At 36.1% G+C, this 13,373-nt stretch overlaps 3 protein-coding genes across 4 annotated transcripts in view; all 3 read right to left on the bottom strand.

Moving 5' to 3' along the window:
* The window catches only part of LOC127543695 (serpin B6-like), a 236,161-nt gene that overhangs the window by 179,012 nt on the left and 43,776 nt on the right, over positions 1-13,373 (bottom strand). The gene's annotated exons all lie outside the window — the stretch shown is intronic.
* The window catches only part of LOC127543697 (serpin B6-like), a 131,123-nt gene that overhangs the window by 73,974 nt on the left and 43,776 nt on the right, over positions 1-13,373 (bottom strand). The gene's annotated exons all lie outside the window — the stretch shown is intronic.
* LOC127543693 (serpin B6-like) overlaps positions 1-13,373 on the bottom strand; it is a 60,970-nt gene that overhangs the window by 3,822 nt on the left and 43,775 nt on the right. The window contains exons 1-5 of one of the 2 annotated variants that reach the window (XM_051969933.1): positions 12,593-12,666; positions 7,179-7,356; positions 6,490-6,627; positions 5,644-5,761; positions 826-968 (exon numbers count right to left, since the gene is read on the bottom strand). In XM_051969933.1, the coding sequence (XP_051825893.1) occupies positions 826-968; positions 5,644-5,761; positions 6,490-6,627; positions 7,179-7,346 (567 nt within the window). In that variant the 5' untranslated portion in view covers positions 7,347-7,356; positions 12,593-12,666. Of the gene's footprint in view, positions 1-825; positions 969-5,643; positions 5,762-6,489; positions 6,628-7,178; positions 7,357-12,592; positions 12,667-13,373 lie in introns of those variants that run through there. The other variant, XM_051969932.1, reaches the window with a different exon arrangement.

Below are 13,373 nucleotides of genomic sequence, written 5' to 3'. Positions count from 1 at the left end.
ATAGGAAGGTTAAAGACTTTTCTATCCTCTGAGCTCAATAATATAATTTTTATTATATCAGAATATATAAAGATTTATCACCAGTAGGGAATAAAATAGGATGAAGAAAGAAAGTATACTTAAGAAAAGAAAAGGGAAAGAATTAAATTCAGAATCTGACAGAAAAGGAAGTAGATTTTTTTAGGCCACTGATAAACTCTGTTAAGCTTAGGCCAAAAGATTTCTTTTTAAGGAAGTATCAAAAACCTCCTGAAGAAAGAGGAACCTGAACAACAGGAGATCAGACAGTGATCTAGCTGAGAAAATAACAACTATTTCCAAAGAGGGTCTTTTCACTTCTCTTTGCTTCTAAGTAATTTCCCACATATGTTCCCAGTTACCAGGACAAAAGTTATTGTCAAACAGAAAAACACAAAACACAAAACAAAAAGCATGTTCTTTTCTTCCACAATTTACTACGGCAAAATTTTAAGCTAGTAAATACACTGAAATGGCAAGGAAGATGACTTACAAGGAATATTGTTATGAGAGGTTCTGAGGTTTGGAAATAAGAAAAACGGCTGGACTAATAAAGAAAAACTAAGGTATAAGATTGAACTCTTTATTCTATAAGAATACAGAAAGAAAAGATGGAGGGAGAGCCGTCCTAGGGGAGAAAAACAAAAATGGAGAGAGGAAGAAGAATTAAATAAAGAAAAGGAAGAGTTTGGTTATATGCTGTTCTACCTTCATGTGTATCTCTTAAGAAACAAAAGGAATGTGCTGATTCTTTCCCATTGTCCCAGTTTCTGATGAGGTCCCAGGACATGCAAAATTGCCACTTACCTTGCTGATTTTGAACATCTGTTCTCTTGTTCTATCTTTGTCAAATTTTTCCTCCCATTTTCCTTTGAAATAGATGGCATTCACAAGTACCAGAGAGGTCCATTGAGTAATGGAATCATTAGTGAGAAGTTCAACAATCTTACCTGAATTAATACATTAGAGATTAAATTTAGCAAAGATGTAGACATGATTACATGTAAAACAAATAAGATAACATATAGAAGCATTTTATAAACCCTAAATAGTTCAAGTTAGCCTCCCCCTTCTGATATTCCTCCTATTCATCATCATTATAACAGTGATTATATGAGGGAATACACTAAGCAGGCTACCGGCCTTTACAATTTAATCAAGTATAATCATTCACCTTCACATAGCACTGCAATGAAGTGATAAAGACTGCAAATCTCTCTCCATTAAATGTTATCAAGGAAAAAATGTATAATGAAATCTTTTCTGTGTTTCGATGTAATAATAACAAAAATACTTCTGAATATCATGATCAGCTTGCAAGAAAGCAACACTTTCAGCTACACATCATCACTCTTTTCTGTGAGTATCTTAAAGAAAAAATCTTCTTTACAACTCCAAAATATGTTAAGGTCTAAGATCTCATGTAGATTCGCAAAAACCCTATGAGGTTTTTGATATATTATGATAATACACCTTGCATAAGTAGAGAAACTAAACCCGGAAAAGTGAGGATATGTATTCAAATTCATAGAGTTAGTAAGAGACAGGTTTTGGATTTGGGTTTTCTGACCCCAAGGCTTTTCAGTTTTTGTTGTTGTAGCTTTTGTTCCTTTATATATTTTTAATTTATGTCACCAAATACTAAACAATTACTTAGAAATATAAGTTTATATTAACTTTTTTAAATTTTGAATTCCAAATTCTTTCCCTCCTTCTTCCACATGTGCCCTCCTTGAAAAGATAAGCATTTTGATATTGATTATAACGAGAAGACATACAAAACCTATTTCCATATTAGCGATATTATAAAAGACAAAAAAAATTAAGAAAAAATAATCCAAAATTATATAAGGTTGCTCCAAACAAATTCAAAGTTCCTAAGTTCTGCCTCTTTTTCATCATGGGTCCTTCAGAATGGTTTTGAGTCTTTTTTTTTTTTTTAATCAAAGTACCTAAGTCTTTCATATTTGATTACTATTACAATATTGCTGTTACTATGTACAATGTTCTCTTCCTTTTGGTCATTTTGCTTTATAAGAGTTCATTTTAGGTTGTTTTTTTTGGGGGGGAGGGTCTGAAATTAACCTGCTAGTCACTAATAATAGCACAAGAGCATTCCATCACATCATATACCACAATTTCATCCAATCAATGGTCAATCCTTTAATTCGCAAATTGTTGCTACCACAAAAAAAGCTTCTATAAATATTTTGGTACATATGGGTCCTTTTCCCTCTCATTTCTTTCATTTCTTTAGGATCCAGACCTAGTAGTAGTCTTACTGAGTTAAAGGGTATGCAAAATTTTATAGTTCCTTGGGTATAGTTCAAACATGTTCCTCAGAATGGTTGGACCAGTTCCCAATTCTACTTACAGTGCACTAGTGTCCCTATTTTTCCACTTTTCCTCCAAAGTTTATTTCCTTTTCTATCATGTTAGCTAATCTGACACATGTAAGATGATGATTCAGAGTCATTTTAATTGTATTCCTATAATCAGTAGTGATCTAGTGACAATAATTTTGATTTCCTCTTCTGAAAACTCCCTGTGCATAATCTTTGAACATTTATCAATTGGCTCTCATTCTTATACATTTGGCTTAGACACCTATACATCTGAGAAATGAGACCTTTATCTGAAAAATATGATATAAAATTTCCCCAATTTTTTCCTTTTATTCTAACTTTAGCTGTATTAAGGTTGTTAGGTTTTTTTTTTGTCTGTTTCTTTCTTTCTTTCTTTTGTGCAAATTGTGTGTTTAGTTTTAGTTTAGTAAAATAGATAATTATCTATTATTATATGAGACCCTATTAATGAGACCATAATCTTTTTCTTTCTGTGGTGATATAGATGTCCTGGTTTCAGCCTTGATCATCAGGAAAGCTTTAAGTTCACACCTGTTAGAAGGCTTGTTTTTTATTTTAGATAGATATTATTTGTCATTTTAAGAAAGACTTCATACCTTAAGAAAGACTGTGCATACCTTTTGATCCAGCAGTGTCTCTACTGAGTCTTTATCATAAAGAGATCATAGAAATAAGAAAAGAACCCATATGTGCTAAAATGTTTGTGGCAGTCCATCCATTGAAAACTGGCTGAATAAGTTATGGTATATGGATGTAATGGAGTAATGTTGTTCTATAAGAAATATCAGTAGGGTAACTTCAAAAATGCCTGGAGAGAATTAAATGAACTGATGCTGTGTGGAGTAAAGTGAGTAGAACCAAGAAAACATTGTACATAGCAACGGCAAGATCATGTGCTGATCAGCTCTGATGGACATGGCTCTTTTCAACAATGAGATGATTCAGGCCAATTCTAATAGACTTGTTATGGAGAGAGCCATCTAAATCCAAAAAAAGAGAACTGTGGTGACTGAATATGGATCTTATTGTTTGCTTATGTTTTTCTTTCTCATTTTTTCCCTTTTTGATCTGTTATTTCTTGCGCAGCATAATAAATTTGGAATTATGTACAGAAGAATTGGACATGTTTGACACATATTAGACTATATGCTGTTTAGGGGACAGGGCTGAGGAAAAGGGAGGGAAAAAATTTGGAACATAAGATTTTGCAAAGGAATGTTGAAAACTATCTATGCATGTATTTTGAAAATAAAAAAGCTAGTATTAAAAAAGGCTCCATTAATTCCAATGCTTTCTAGAGTTTTTAATAGGAATGGGTTTTGCATTTTGTTAAAAGCCTTTTTTGTATCTATTGATAAAATCATATGATTTTGATTGATTTTGTAATTGATATGAATAATAATATAATTTTCTTAATATTTAGCTAGTCTTACATTCTGAATATAAACTTCATCTTTTTCCAAATTTTTTAAATTAATTTTTACATCAATGTTCATTATGGAAATTGTTCCACATTTTTTGGTGCTTCATTTGCCAATCTGTTGTCTTTTCACAATTTGTTTTTTATTTTCATTTCTTTACCTAATTTTCCTCTACAAGTCTTATTTTCCTTTGTAAATCATTCTTTACCTGCCCTAGGAAATTTGTTGTGAATGTATCCAATTCCTTTTTTTTTTAAGCTTTCCTCATAATTATTTTGATTTCTGAATCTGCATCTTGATTTTCCTGGTCACTACAGCATTCTTTTATGATCACTTTCTTTTTTATTTTTTGTTTATTTTCCACCCTAGTTCTTAACTTGAAAATTTATGTTAAAGCTAAGTCCGTTTGTACTGCTATTTACAGAGCAAGCTCTGGGGGTTTGGAAGTTTCATTGTTTCCAAGGGGGTATGATCTGGGTATAAGTGTGCTTACTTCTCTCCTACTCTGAACCCTAGTCTGTATCCCACAAGGGCTCCTGATTCCTTGGGACTACAATCAGCATTGCTTCTCAGGGCCCTTGTTCTCTTGGGACCAGAAACCTTCTTCTTCCTAAGGGTTCTTGATCTCTTGAAACCAGAAGTGATAGTGCTCCTTAGGGTTCCTGCTCCCCCTTCACTGACAGTGCTCCTATTCTCTCTTGGACTCTGACTCAGAACTGGATATAGGTTATAGAGTTGTTCCAACATTATCCAGTCCTGTATCCAGTGCTAATATAGATGTCCCCTGTAATGTCTTTTTGACCAGTTGCTAAGTCTCCCTATCATCTCTGACTCGAAAGCTCCTGAATCTGCTGATGCTTCTGTTACTGCCATCTGGTTCTGCTACTAAGTTATGGGCTCTAAGTCAGTCACTATCCCCATGTCACAATCTCTCTTTCTGACCCTGTAAGTACTGAAACTATGCCTTTTGTTAACCTGAAAAGATTCTTTCTTTAAAGGAAAGTACAGATGTCTACCAAATTTCCAGTCTTTTCTCAAAGTCTTTTCTTCCTTTCTTGGAAGAATGTCTCATTCTTACCTTTTGTTGGTTCTTCCCAGCCAAAGGTTAATTTGAGGCATTCTTTTAAGGTTATTTAGAGGGAAATATTGGGAGGGCCAAACTGAGAGCTTTCTCTATTCCAATATCTTATCTCCACCCCAAAAGTTCCCAAACCTCCTTACTTACTACTATACCATCTGTTGAAAGAAATACTTTCCAATCCCAAAAATAATCCTGTGAGGTTCAAGAAAGTACATGGTCCTGAAATAGTACCCTATTCACAGTGCATCTTCTTCATAATTTAGAGGAAGGTGAAAATGAGTCAGTTTAAATATGGTCATTAGAATAAAATATGTACAGCATGAATGCGTGTAAATACACACAATTAAAAGCTACAGAAAGACAGGAAAATAGGGTTTTACATGGGCTTGAATGGGGATACAGTAACATTGTTGAAGTGGATGGGAAACTGTAGACAGCATCATAAAATGGGAAGTCTTAGACTCTTAAGATGGAAATGTTTGGGGTTTTTTGAGTCATTCAACCAATAGAGAAATGTACTGCGGTTGGAAATGATTTATTCTCCAGGTTAGTTGCTATATTTAGAAGTACTATTTATATTTAGGACATTGAAAATAAGGTGAAAAACAAAGAAAATTTAATAACATTTCATGGACAGATTTTTGCATGCTTTTTTGCTGCTTAGAAATCACTCCTTTTTAATACTTTACAAAAGAGTTAACAAAATCATTACTCAGCATCTTTGAAATAGCTAAAAAGAAATTCCATGATTTCTTACCTTCAGTCTTTTCTTCTACCCACTTATTTATATATTTTCTTGCTTCCTCTGATGCATTAGCAAAATCAAGTTCTTCCATATTTGAATGGTAGAATTTCTGGCAGGATTCCTTAAAAGACTAAATAATAAGATAAACAATATAATCCATTGTCACAAGTCCATAATTAAATTTCATTAGTACACTGCCAGGAAATTTTGGACCCCTTTTTCCTAACAGATCACCATAAATTGACTCCAAAATTTTGCATCTGACTTGGATAAATTTTTAAGTCTTTAGACTAATGAAACTAAAGACCTAAAAATTAGACATCAGGGCTTGATAAATCCCTTTTAGTTTATTAGCACAAAAAACACTTTAAAATCAGTGATTATGGTCAGGAAATGTAAACGAATCCAAATAATATGCCAACAGTATCTAATAAATAAATAAATTGTTATTTAAAAAACAACTGTCAGATTGAGATGATCAATCCAAGCATTCTTTTTCTATAGCATCACAAGATCACATATTTAGAACTAAAAGATTTTAGAATACATTCAGTCTAATCCTTCCATTTTTACAGAAGGAGAAAACTGAGGTCTAATGAGATGAATTCTCTAGATAGTAAATAACAGAGGTAAGATTTGAAGACTGGTTGTGCTGTGTCCCCTGAACCTATACCATTAGTCCTTAAAAATTATGGAAAATAACTCTGTGTTCCCAGAACTAACTAACTTTTTAAAACATTTCAAGCTGAATTTTGAATAGCATGACAACAGATGAGATACTCCTGTCATTTTTTTTAACTTGAAAATGTTATTTATTTCCTTAAGTTTATACAATGAAAAATAATAGACAAGACTTACTGAGATAAAATCATGAGTCTTTTCTCCAAAGAGCCTATTGGCAATTCTTAACTGGCATTGACCACTAGTTTTATCAGTTTCTTTGAGAAAAGACTGGAAACTTTGGTGGACATCTGTACCTTTCTTTAAACAAAGAACCTGTTTAGGAAAAAAAAAGGCACAACTTCAGTACTGTCTTTCTTTCTTTGAAAAATAAAAGAAATCTCTACAATGACTGAAGACATTTAAAAATAAAATTTAAGGGCATCACTCATCTATTTCTATAAGTTCCATTAACCCTCTATTGCCCTGACAGATTTTTTTCTGTTCAGCATAAAAAGCCCTTTGCAACCTGGTTCCAACCTACTTGTCCAAACATACATTACTGTACTTTCCAACTTTCCCTTGCTCACACTCTCCTCTACCTCCCCAAAAAGTGACAGTCTAGTTATTTCTCAGAGAAAGATAAGAACGTAAGATTTACCTGTGTTAGTAACCTCAGGGACATTTCTACCTTGAATGCCTTCGATGCATAAACACAGGCTAATTAGACCACTCACTCATTGTATTTCATTTCCTTCATTCTCTATGACTGCACTATTGATCAAGCTCAGCTCCTGAGATGCTGCTTTGGGAACTTATAAAAATTTTCATAAGGTTTGGTTTAGTTATTTTTCATTTTGTTATTGTTTTCTCTAAGTTCCTAGTACCTGTTGTATCTGTGCAGCAGTAGTTCCCTTGGCCCCATTTAAGACCATAGCTAGGGCACAGTAGAGGCTCAGGGGAGAATAAAACACATTCTGTGAGCTATCTTCTTCACTCGTTTTCTTAAAAACATTTAAGGTAAAAGTGTTGATTGCATCAGAGAGAGCAGACATGTTGGCAGACCTAGAATGAGAAGACAAAGAGATATATTACATGAATATGAGGAACTTTTGTATGTATTCTTCTACTCCGTTTTGAATCTACACCATCTCCAATGATATACCTTCAATAACAATAATAAAGTGCATTTCCAAGTGCTTTAATGTTTATAAAACATTTGATGAATTGATTCATTTTATTCTCCTAAACAACCCAGCAAGGGAGGATCTATTATTTTGTTCATTTTAACAAGAGAAAAGTGAACTTGATTTGCCCAGAGTCATACATCTAATAAGGGTCTAAGATAGATTTGAATTCAGGTCTTTCTGACTCCAAGTCCAGTGCTACATTCACTGTAATACATAGCTGTCTCCCTAAATCAATAAAATAATAAAAAAAATTAAACATGGCACTGGAAAAAGCCAATAAATTCAGCTTTACTGATTTTTATTATCATTATAACTCATATCCAAAAAGTGCTTTGATTTTTATAACAGACATAAACAACAATTTGTTGCTCCCCAAATGAAAATATAACTAATTAATAATATTTATATTTGGTCTCCTAATAAAATCATCCAATTCCCTATTTCTATGTATGTGTTCCTGATGTTTATAGAACTGCTGCCTAGAATCCCATTCATGCTACCTACATATAGCCCAATTTTCTGTCAAAGCCCATTTCCAATGCCATCTCTATCACAAAGCTTCCCCAAATCACCTTAGTCAATAATGGATTCCACATGAGCTCCCACAAAAATTATCTGGACAAACAATTACATGAATCAAGACAATTCTGAAGGACTGATGGTGAATACTATTATCCATACCCAGAGAAACAATTGTTTGTATCTGAAGAGAGATTGAAGCATTTTTTTTAACTTTCTTTTTCCTGAGGGTTGCTTTTGTTGTAGGGGGCAATCTGTGTTTTCTTTCTCAATGTAACTTTTTGTTTTGTTTTGTTTTTTGCTGAGGCAGTTGAGGTTAAGTGACTTGCCCAGAGTCACATAGCTAGGAAGTGTTAATTGCCTAGACCAGAATTGAGTTCAGGTCCTCCTGACTTCAGGGCTGGTGCTCTATCCACTGTGCCACCTAGCTGCCCCAACATAACTTTTATAGACTGTTCTGCATGACCTCACATGTGCCTTCTCGATATTGGTAGATGGGGAGGGAGAAAAGGAGATAATTTGAAAGTCAACACTTTCAAAATACATGTAAAAAAAGTTTTACATATATCTCGGAAAAATAAAATATATGTATATACATATAAAGAAAAAAATTAATCTACTTTCTCACCAAAAAAAATCTACACACACAACAACCCCAAACAATAACAAAACAATTGCCTGAATCAATCATCTGGAACTTATCCCAGAAGCCTTTGTCTACTCATTCCCTCTTTAAGTAAAACTTACCTAAGATCTCTTCTTGAAAGGCAAGGGCTATTTCTTTTGCCTCAAGGGAGACAGAAGGAGTATTTGTGTAAGGTGGTGAGACCCAAGAGTACTGTGGGAATTGGGCAGATATTTTATCTTGGGTCAACAAATGGGAGAGAAACAAAAGGAGACATAATAGAAATGATTTACAATATTTTCTTCATCTACCAGAAAGAAGTCAAGTTCAGAAAGTCATATGATAGAATGAAGAAAAATTAGGAACAAGAGATCTAAGCAAGTATAAAATGGAGACCAGGAAAGTCAAAAGCAGAAATACAGAGTTAAGGTCAATAAGCAAAGTCTAGACTATCAGTCTCACCAGTCAGCAGGAGTAGTGAATTCTGATTCTATCAAAGAAACTTGCTCCTTTTATTGTTATATACTGAAAGATGGATATGTGTGATCCTGGTATATATTAGGTGTAGATAAGAAAGCCAACATTAGGAAGGAACCTTTCCTCTCTTCAGAACCAGAGTGATTACACCTTCTATATCATCCTATGTCAGCACATGGTTTCCAATAAAAGAATCACAGAACATAAGAGATAGAAGAGACTTCAAAAACTGTCCAGTCAAATCCATAGCTAAAAAGTGGGCATTTCACAAGAGAGAATTTACCTCTCAGGGCAACACATTCCAATTTTAGATAGTACCAGTTGTTCGGACACTTTTATTATATCAAGCTTAAACCTAATTCTCTGCAACCTCGACTTTTTGCTTTAAATTCTGCTCTCTGGGGCCAAGCAGAGTAAGTCTAATCATTCTCCCATACCAATCTTTCAAACCCTTGAAGAAAGCTTTCCTGTGCCTATTAACTTCTTCCTTGCAAGGCAGTTATCCCCAGTTCCTTCTTGCAGAGTACCTTCTTCCTTCCTTTTTTCTACCCAATTCACTCTCCCTTGAACATGCAGATGTGGTCCTCAGGACCAAGGACAGTACTCTATATGTGGCAGGGCCAGAGCATGAATGCAGCATCATATCAATGGGATAGATGCAGAGTCAGGGAAAGGGGCCTCAAATCCCAGTTCTGCACTTACTACCAATGTGGACATGCTGCTAAATCTCTGTGAGTCTCAATTTCCTCTTCTTTAAAAGGAGGAGCTTGGACAAGATCATCTCCAAGGTATAGCTGTTGCACCTTCATTGTTACTGTCCTTGTGTTCCAGGACGTGCCTCTCCTAAAGCAGCCAAGGCTTGTATTAGTTTTTTGTTGTTATTGTTGATTTGTCACACTGGAAACTCCTACTGAACATTCTATCTTCAAAACTTCTCAAATATTTTTCACAAAACCACTGACAAGTTCTATAACCTTTGTTTGTATTGGTAAATTTGATTTCTTGGAGTAAGATCAAACAATAGAACAAAAATTATCAATAGAAAGGGATGATCCAAAAAAAAAAATCATGGATATAGTGAAAGAGCACTCAGCTGCATTGATGAGGTTCTATTCTTCAGTTTAGATGAACTACACTCTTGCATGGTAAAAGAATTGGACAATGGGACTACAGAGCCATAGTCTGTGATACTTTTAAAGTCAGACAAAAAGCAAAACTGATTCATGTCAGCATTCTGCCCTGCAAACAATCCAATTAGAATATTTGGTCCAGTTAATATTTTTGCTTCTTCAAGCATTTGCATAAAGAATTATACTACAGGCAGAAACTACATGCCTCTAACATTTTTTTTCATACAGACTTATACCTATTTGCACAAATGCTATTCCTTCCAAAGCTCATTCTCCTCCATACCACTGTTTTCTTGATCTCCATATACATTTCCCTATGTCTCTGTTCAGTGGGAAAGGCAGTAGCTTAGGAGTCAGAGAACCTAAGTTCCAGTTTTGGCTTTGTCACTTCCTACCTGTGTCACTTTGGGGAAGTTGATATAGAACAGGAATTTAAAGGAGCCCATTCTGAATCCATTGTCAGGAATAATATAGAACTTGAGTTGGAGCTCATGCTGTTCCCATCGTCACATAGAAAGACAGGCCAAACTCCTGAGACTGTCTTGTTATCATATGCAAAGGCACACTCCTGTCTCATCATGCAGTTGCTCATATAGATATAAGGCATCTGCAAATTTGTTCTCCATTTGGATCCAACTTAAGTGGAGAAGTTGATCTCCACTGCTGCTTTTGAGCCATTCCAAAACAGTAATCACTGTTTGTCTTTCTTCTTTGAATCCAAACTTTGCCCTAACTCTCTGGATCCTGCCCTTACCCTCTTACCTTTAAAAAGCCTCAATACTCACAGCCTGTTGCTTACATCATTTTTCTCCCCATGGGACTTTTTGCATCAATAAAGTACATTTGTAACTATGATAAACACCTATTGTAAATTCTTCATATTTCACAATCCTCCCTCACAATCTGGGACTTCTTCAAAGTGTTATAACCTTTCTAAGCATTCTTCCCTTATCTGCAAACTAAGGTTGAACTAAGTGACTTCTGATCTATCTCAGCCTATGATTCTAGAACACCCTTTTCACACCTCTTTTTACAAATTAAAACTTGACTTTCCTGGGAGAATTAGAAGTTGATCTCCACTGCTGCTTCCAAAACAGTAATCACTGTTTGTCTTTCTTCTTTGAAGTTTTGTAATACATTTGGACTTCTCTTTCCCTCTGAGTCTCATTTATGGACCACCAGCCTAGTCTTCCAGGACCTGCTAGGCAACTTTGGCATTGATAAAGTCCTTCATAACTAGGTAGGATTGGTAGAGTAAGCCAGAAGTACTGATGATTATTCCTGAGGCAAGCAGAGAAAGGCACTGAAGGGGATTTGTCCAACCTTTCAGCCCCACTCTGGTGGAGATTTGGGAAACCCCATCTTAGTGTTTCCAATCAAAAAGCTAAGTTATAATGTCAAATCCCTGAGGTTAAATTTCCTCTATGTATCTGTGCATGACCTTTATCATTTTTACTCGATCCCTTTTGGGTTATCCCTCCATGGGAGTGTTCTACTCTATGGTTTCTTCCTCCTCACCCCCTCCCTCTTGCCTCATTCCTTTCATCCCTCTCATCTGTTGGCATAAAGAGCCAGGGGTCGAGATTTGGAACCTATGTTCTATTCCAGGCTCTGCCACTAATTGTAATTTTGACTACACAATTCAGCTTCTTTGACCTCTTCATCGAAGTCCTCAATGATTACTGAGAACTTCATTCTTCTCCCCGATGGCAGAAATGCTACAAGACAGAAGAGTTATGGAGTTACCTGCCCATTCACCTCTTCTTTCTGCACAGGTAAATACCCTATTTCTAAGGCAAGTATCACCCTTAAGTCAGTAGCTGGGAATGACTCAGTTCTGCCCGCCAAGATGCTCTTCTGATGTTGCCTCCTTCTTTTCCCTCTCCTCATCCCTCGCATGGAACTGACCAGAAGAAGGTGAAGCAGGGATTCATGATTCTTCTGCAGGTTTTGCGTAGTTTGTTTCCTCATAGATCCTGAGAGCTCAAAGGAGCCCCAGAATATCAAGCACCCCTCGGCCAACCACTCCCCCAAAATGCAATTCATAATAAGCAGCAGACCAGGCTGCCCAGAAGTGCCCCAGTGTACAAGAAGTCAGGAAGTGAGAAATGTACTATCCTCATTCCCAAGCAAGGGCTCGGAATCCACTTGTCTCCACCAGATTTCCATGCGGGGTCGGGCTACAATTCGAGCATGATCTCAGAGCCAACTTGCAAAGTGTGCATGCCAGAGCCAAGATCCCTCGCCCTTGGACCCCGGCAAAGCGTAGCAATCTTGCCCTAATATCCATCCTGTCCTAGTCCTCTGCTATATGAGCAAGGGCACAGAGCGAAGAAGCAGCCCAGTCTCCCTCCTTTTACCTGTGACCGTAGGTGCTATAGCTGCAGCTCTATTCCACACCACTAGTTTGCAATCCCTGAGAGAAGTCTGGTTGTTAAACTCAGAGGGCTTCCTGTTTAAACCCCAGGGGATAACTCTGAGAAACCTGAGCCACACCCAGGGTTTGAGAATAAACACCATTGGCCTGGGGGAGGAGTCCACAGAAACTACTCCTTCCTAGTCAAACTATTTCCAAGTTGGGGCATGCTGGAAACCTAGTGCCAAGAGAAGTAAATTGACATTAGGATCCTTTGGAGCCTGCCCGGCACATCTTTGAAGATCTGGGTTCAAATCTGCCTGTGACACTGTGACGCTAGTTAAGTCATTTTCTTGGATTGTGAATTTCAAAGAAGGTATCAGCCCTTATTGCAATAGGAAGTTTCCTCACGTGACATTTTCTATATTTCTGAAATAAGAGATTCAGTCCCAATCCCTGTCTTTAGTCATCCCATGAATTTCTAAATCTCTTGATAACGTGGCATAGAAAGAACCATACTCCAGGGAAGGAAGGAAGAAAGAAAAGGACAAATGGAAGGAGTGAGAAGGAAAGGAACTGAAAAACATGGTAAAGATTTGATAAACTTCTGAAACACACATTTGACTTCTTCACTCTTCAGGGAAACGTGAACTGTTATAGAGCAAGATTATGCTTCCAGTCCTTTGTATTTCTATGTCCTGTTCTGACACAGAATATCTTTTCTTGCCCTGTTGTGTAATTGACTCACAGAAAAAAGTGAAAAGTGAGAGCTTAAAGCTTTCAAA

Source organism: Antechinus flavipes, chromosome 1, assembly GCF_016432865.1.
Source record: "Antechinus flavipes isolate AdamAnt ecotype Samford, QLD, Australia chromosome 1, AdamAnt_v2, whole genome shotgun sequence".
NCBI classification, from domain to species: Eukaryota; Metazoa; Chordata; class Mammalia; order Dasyuromorphia; family Dasyuridae; genus Antechinus; species Antechinus flavipes.
The sequence above is the reverse complement of the archived record's forward strand: the minus strand, read 5'-3'. Positions and strand labels throughout refer to the sequence as shown.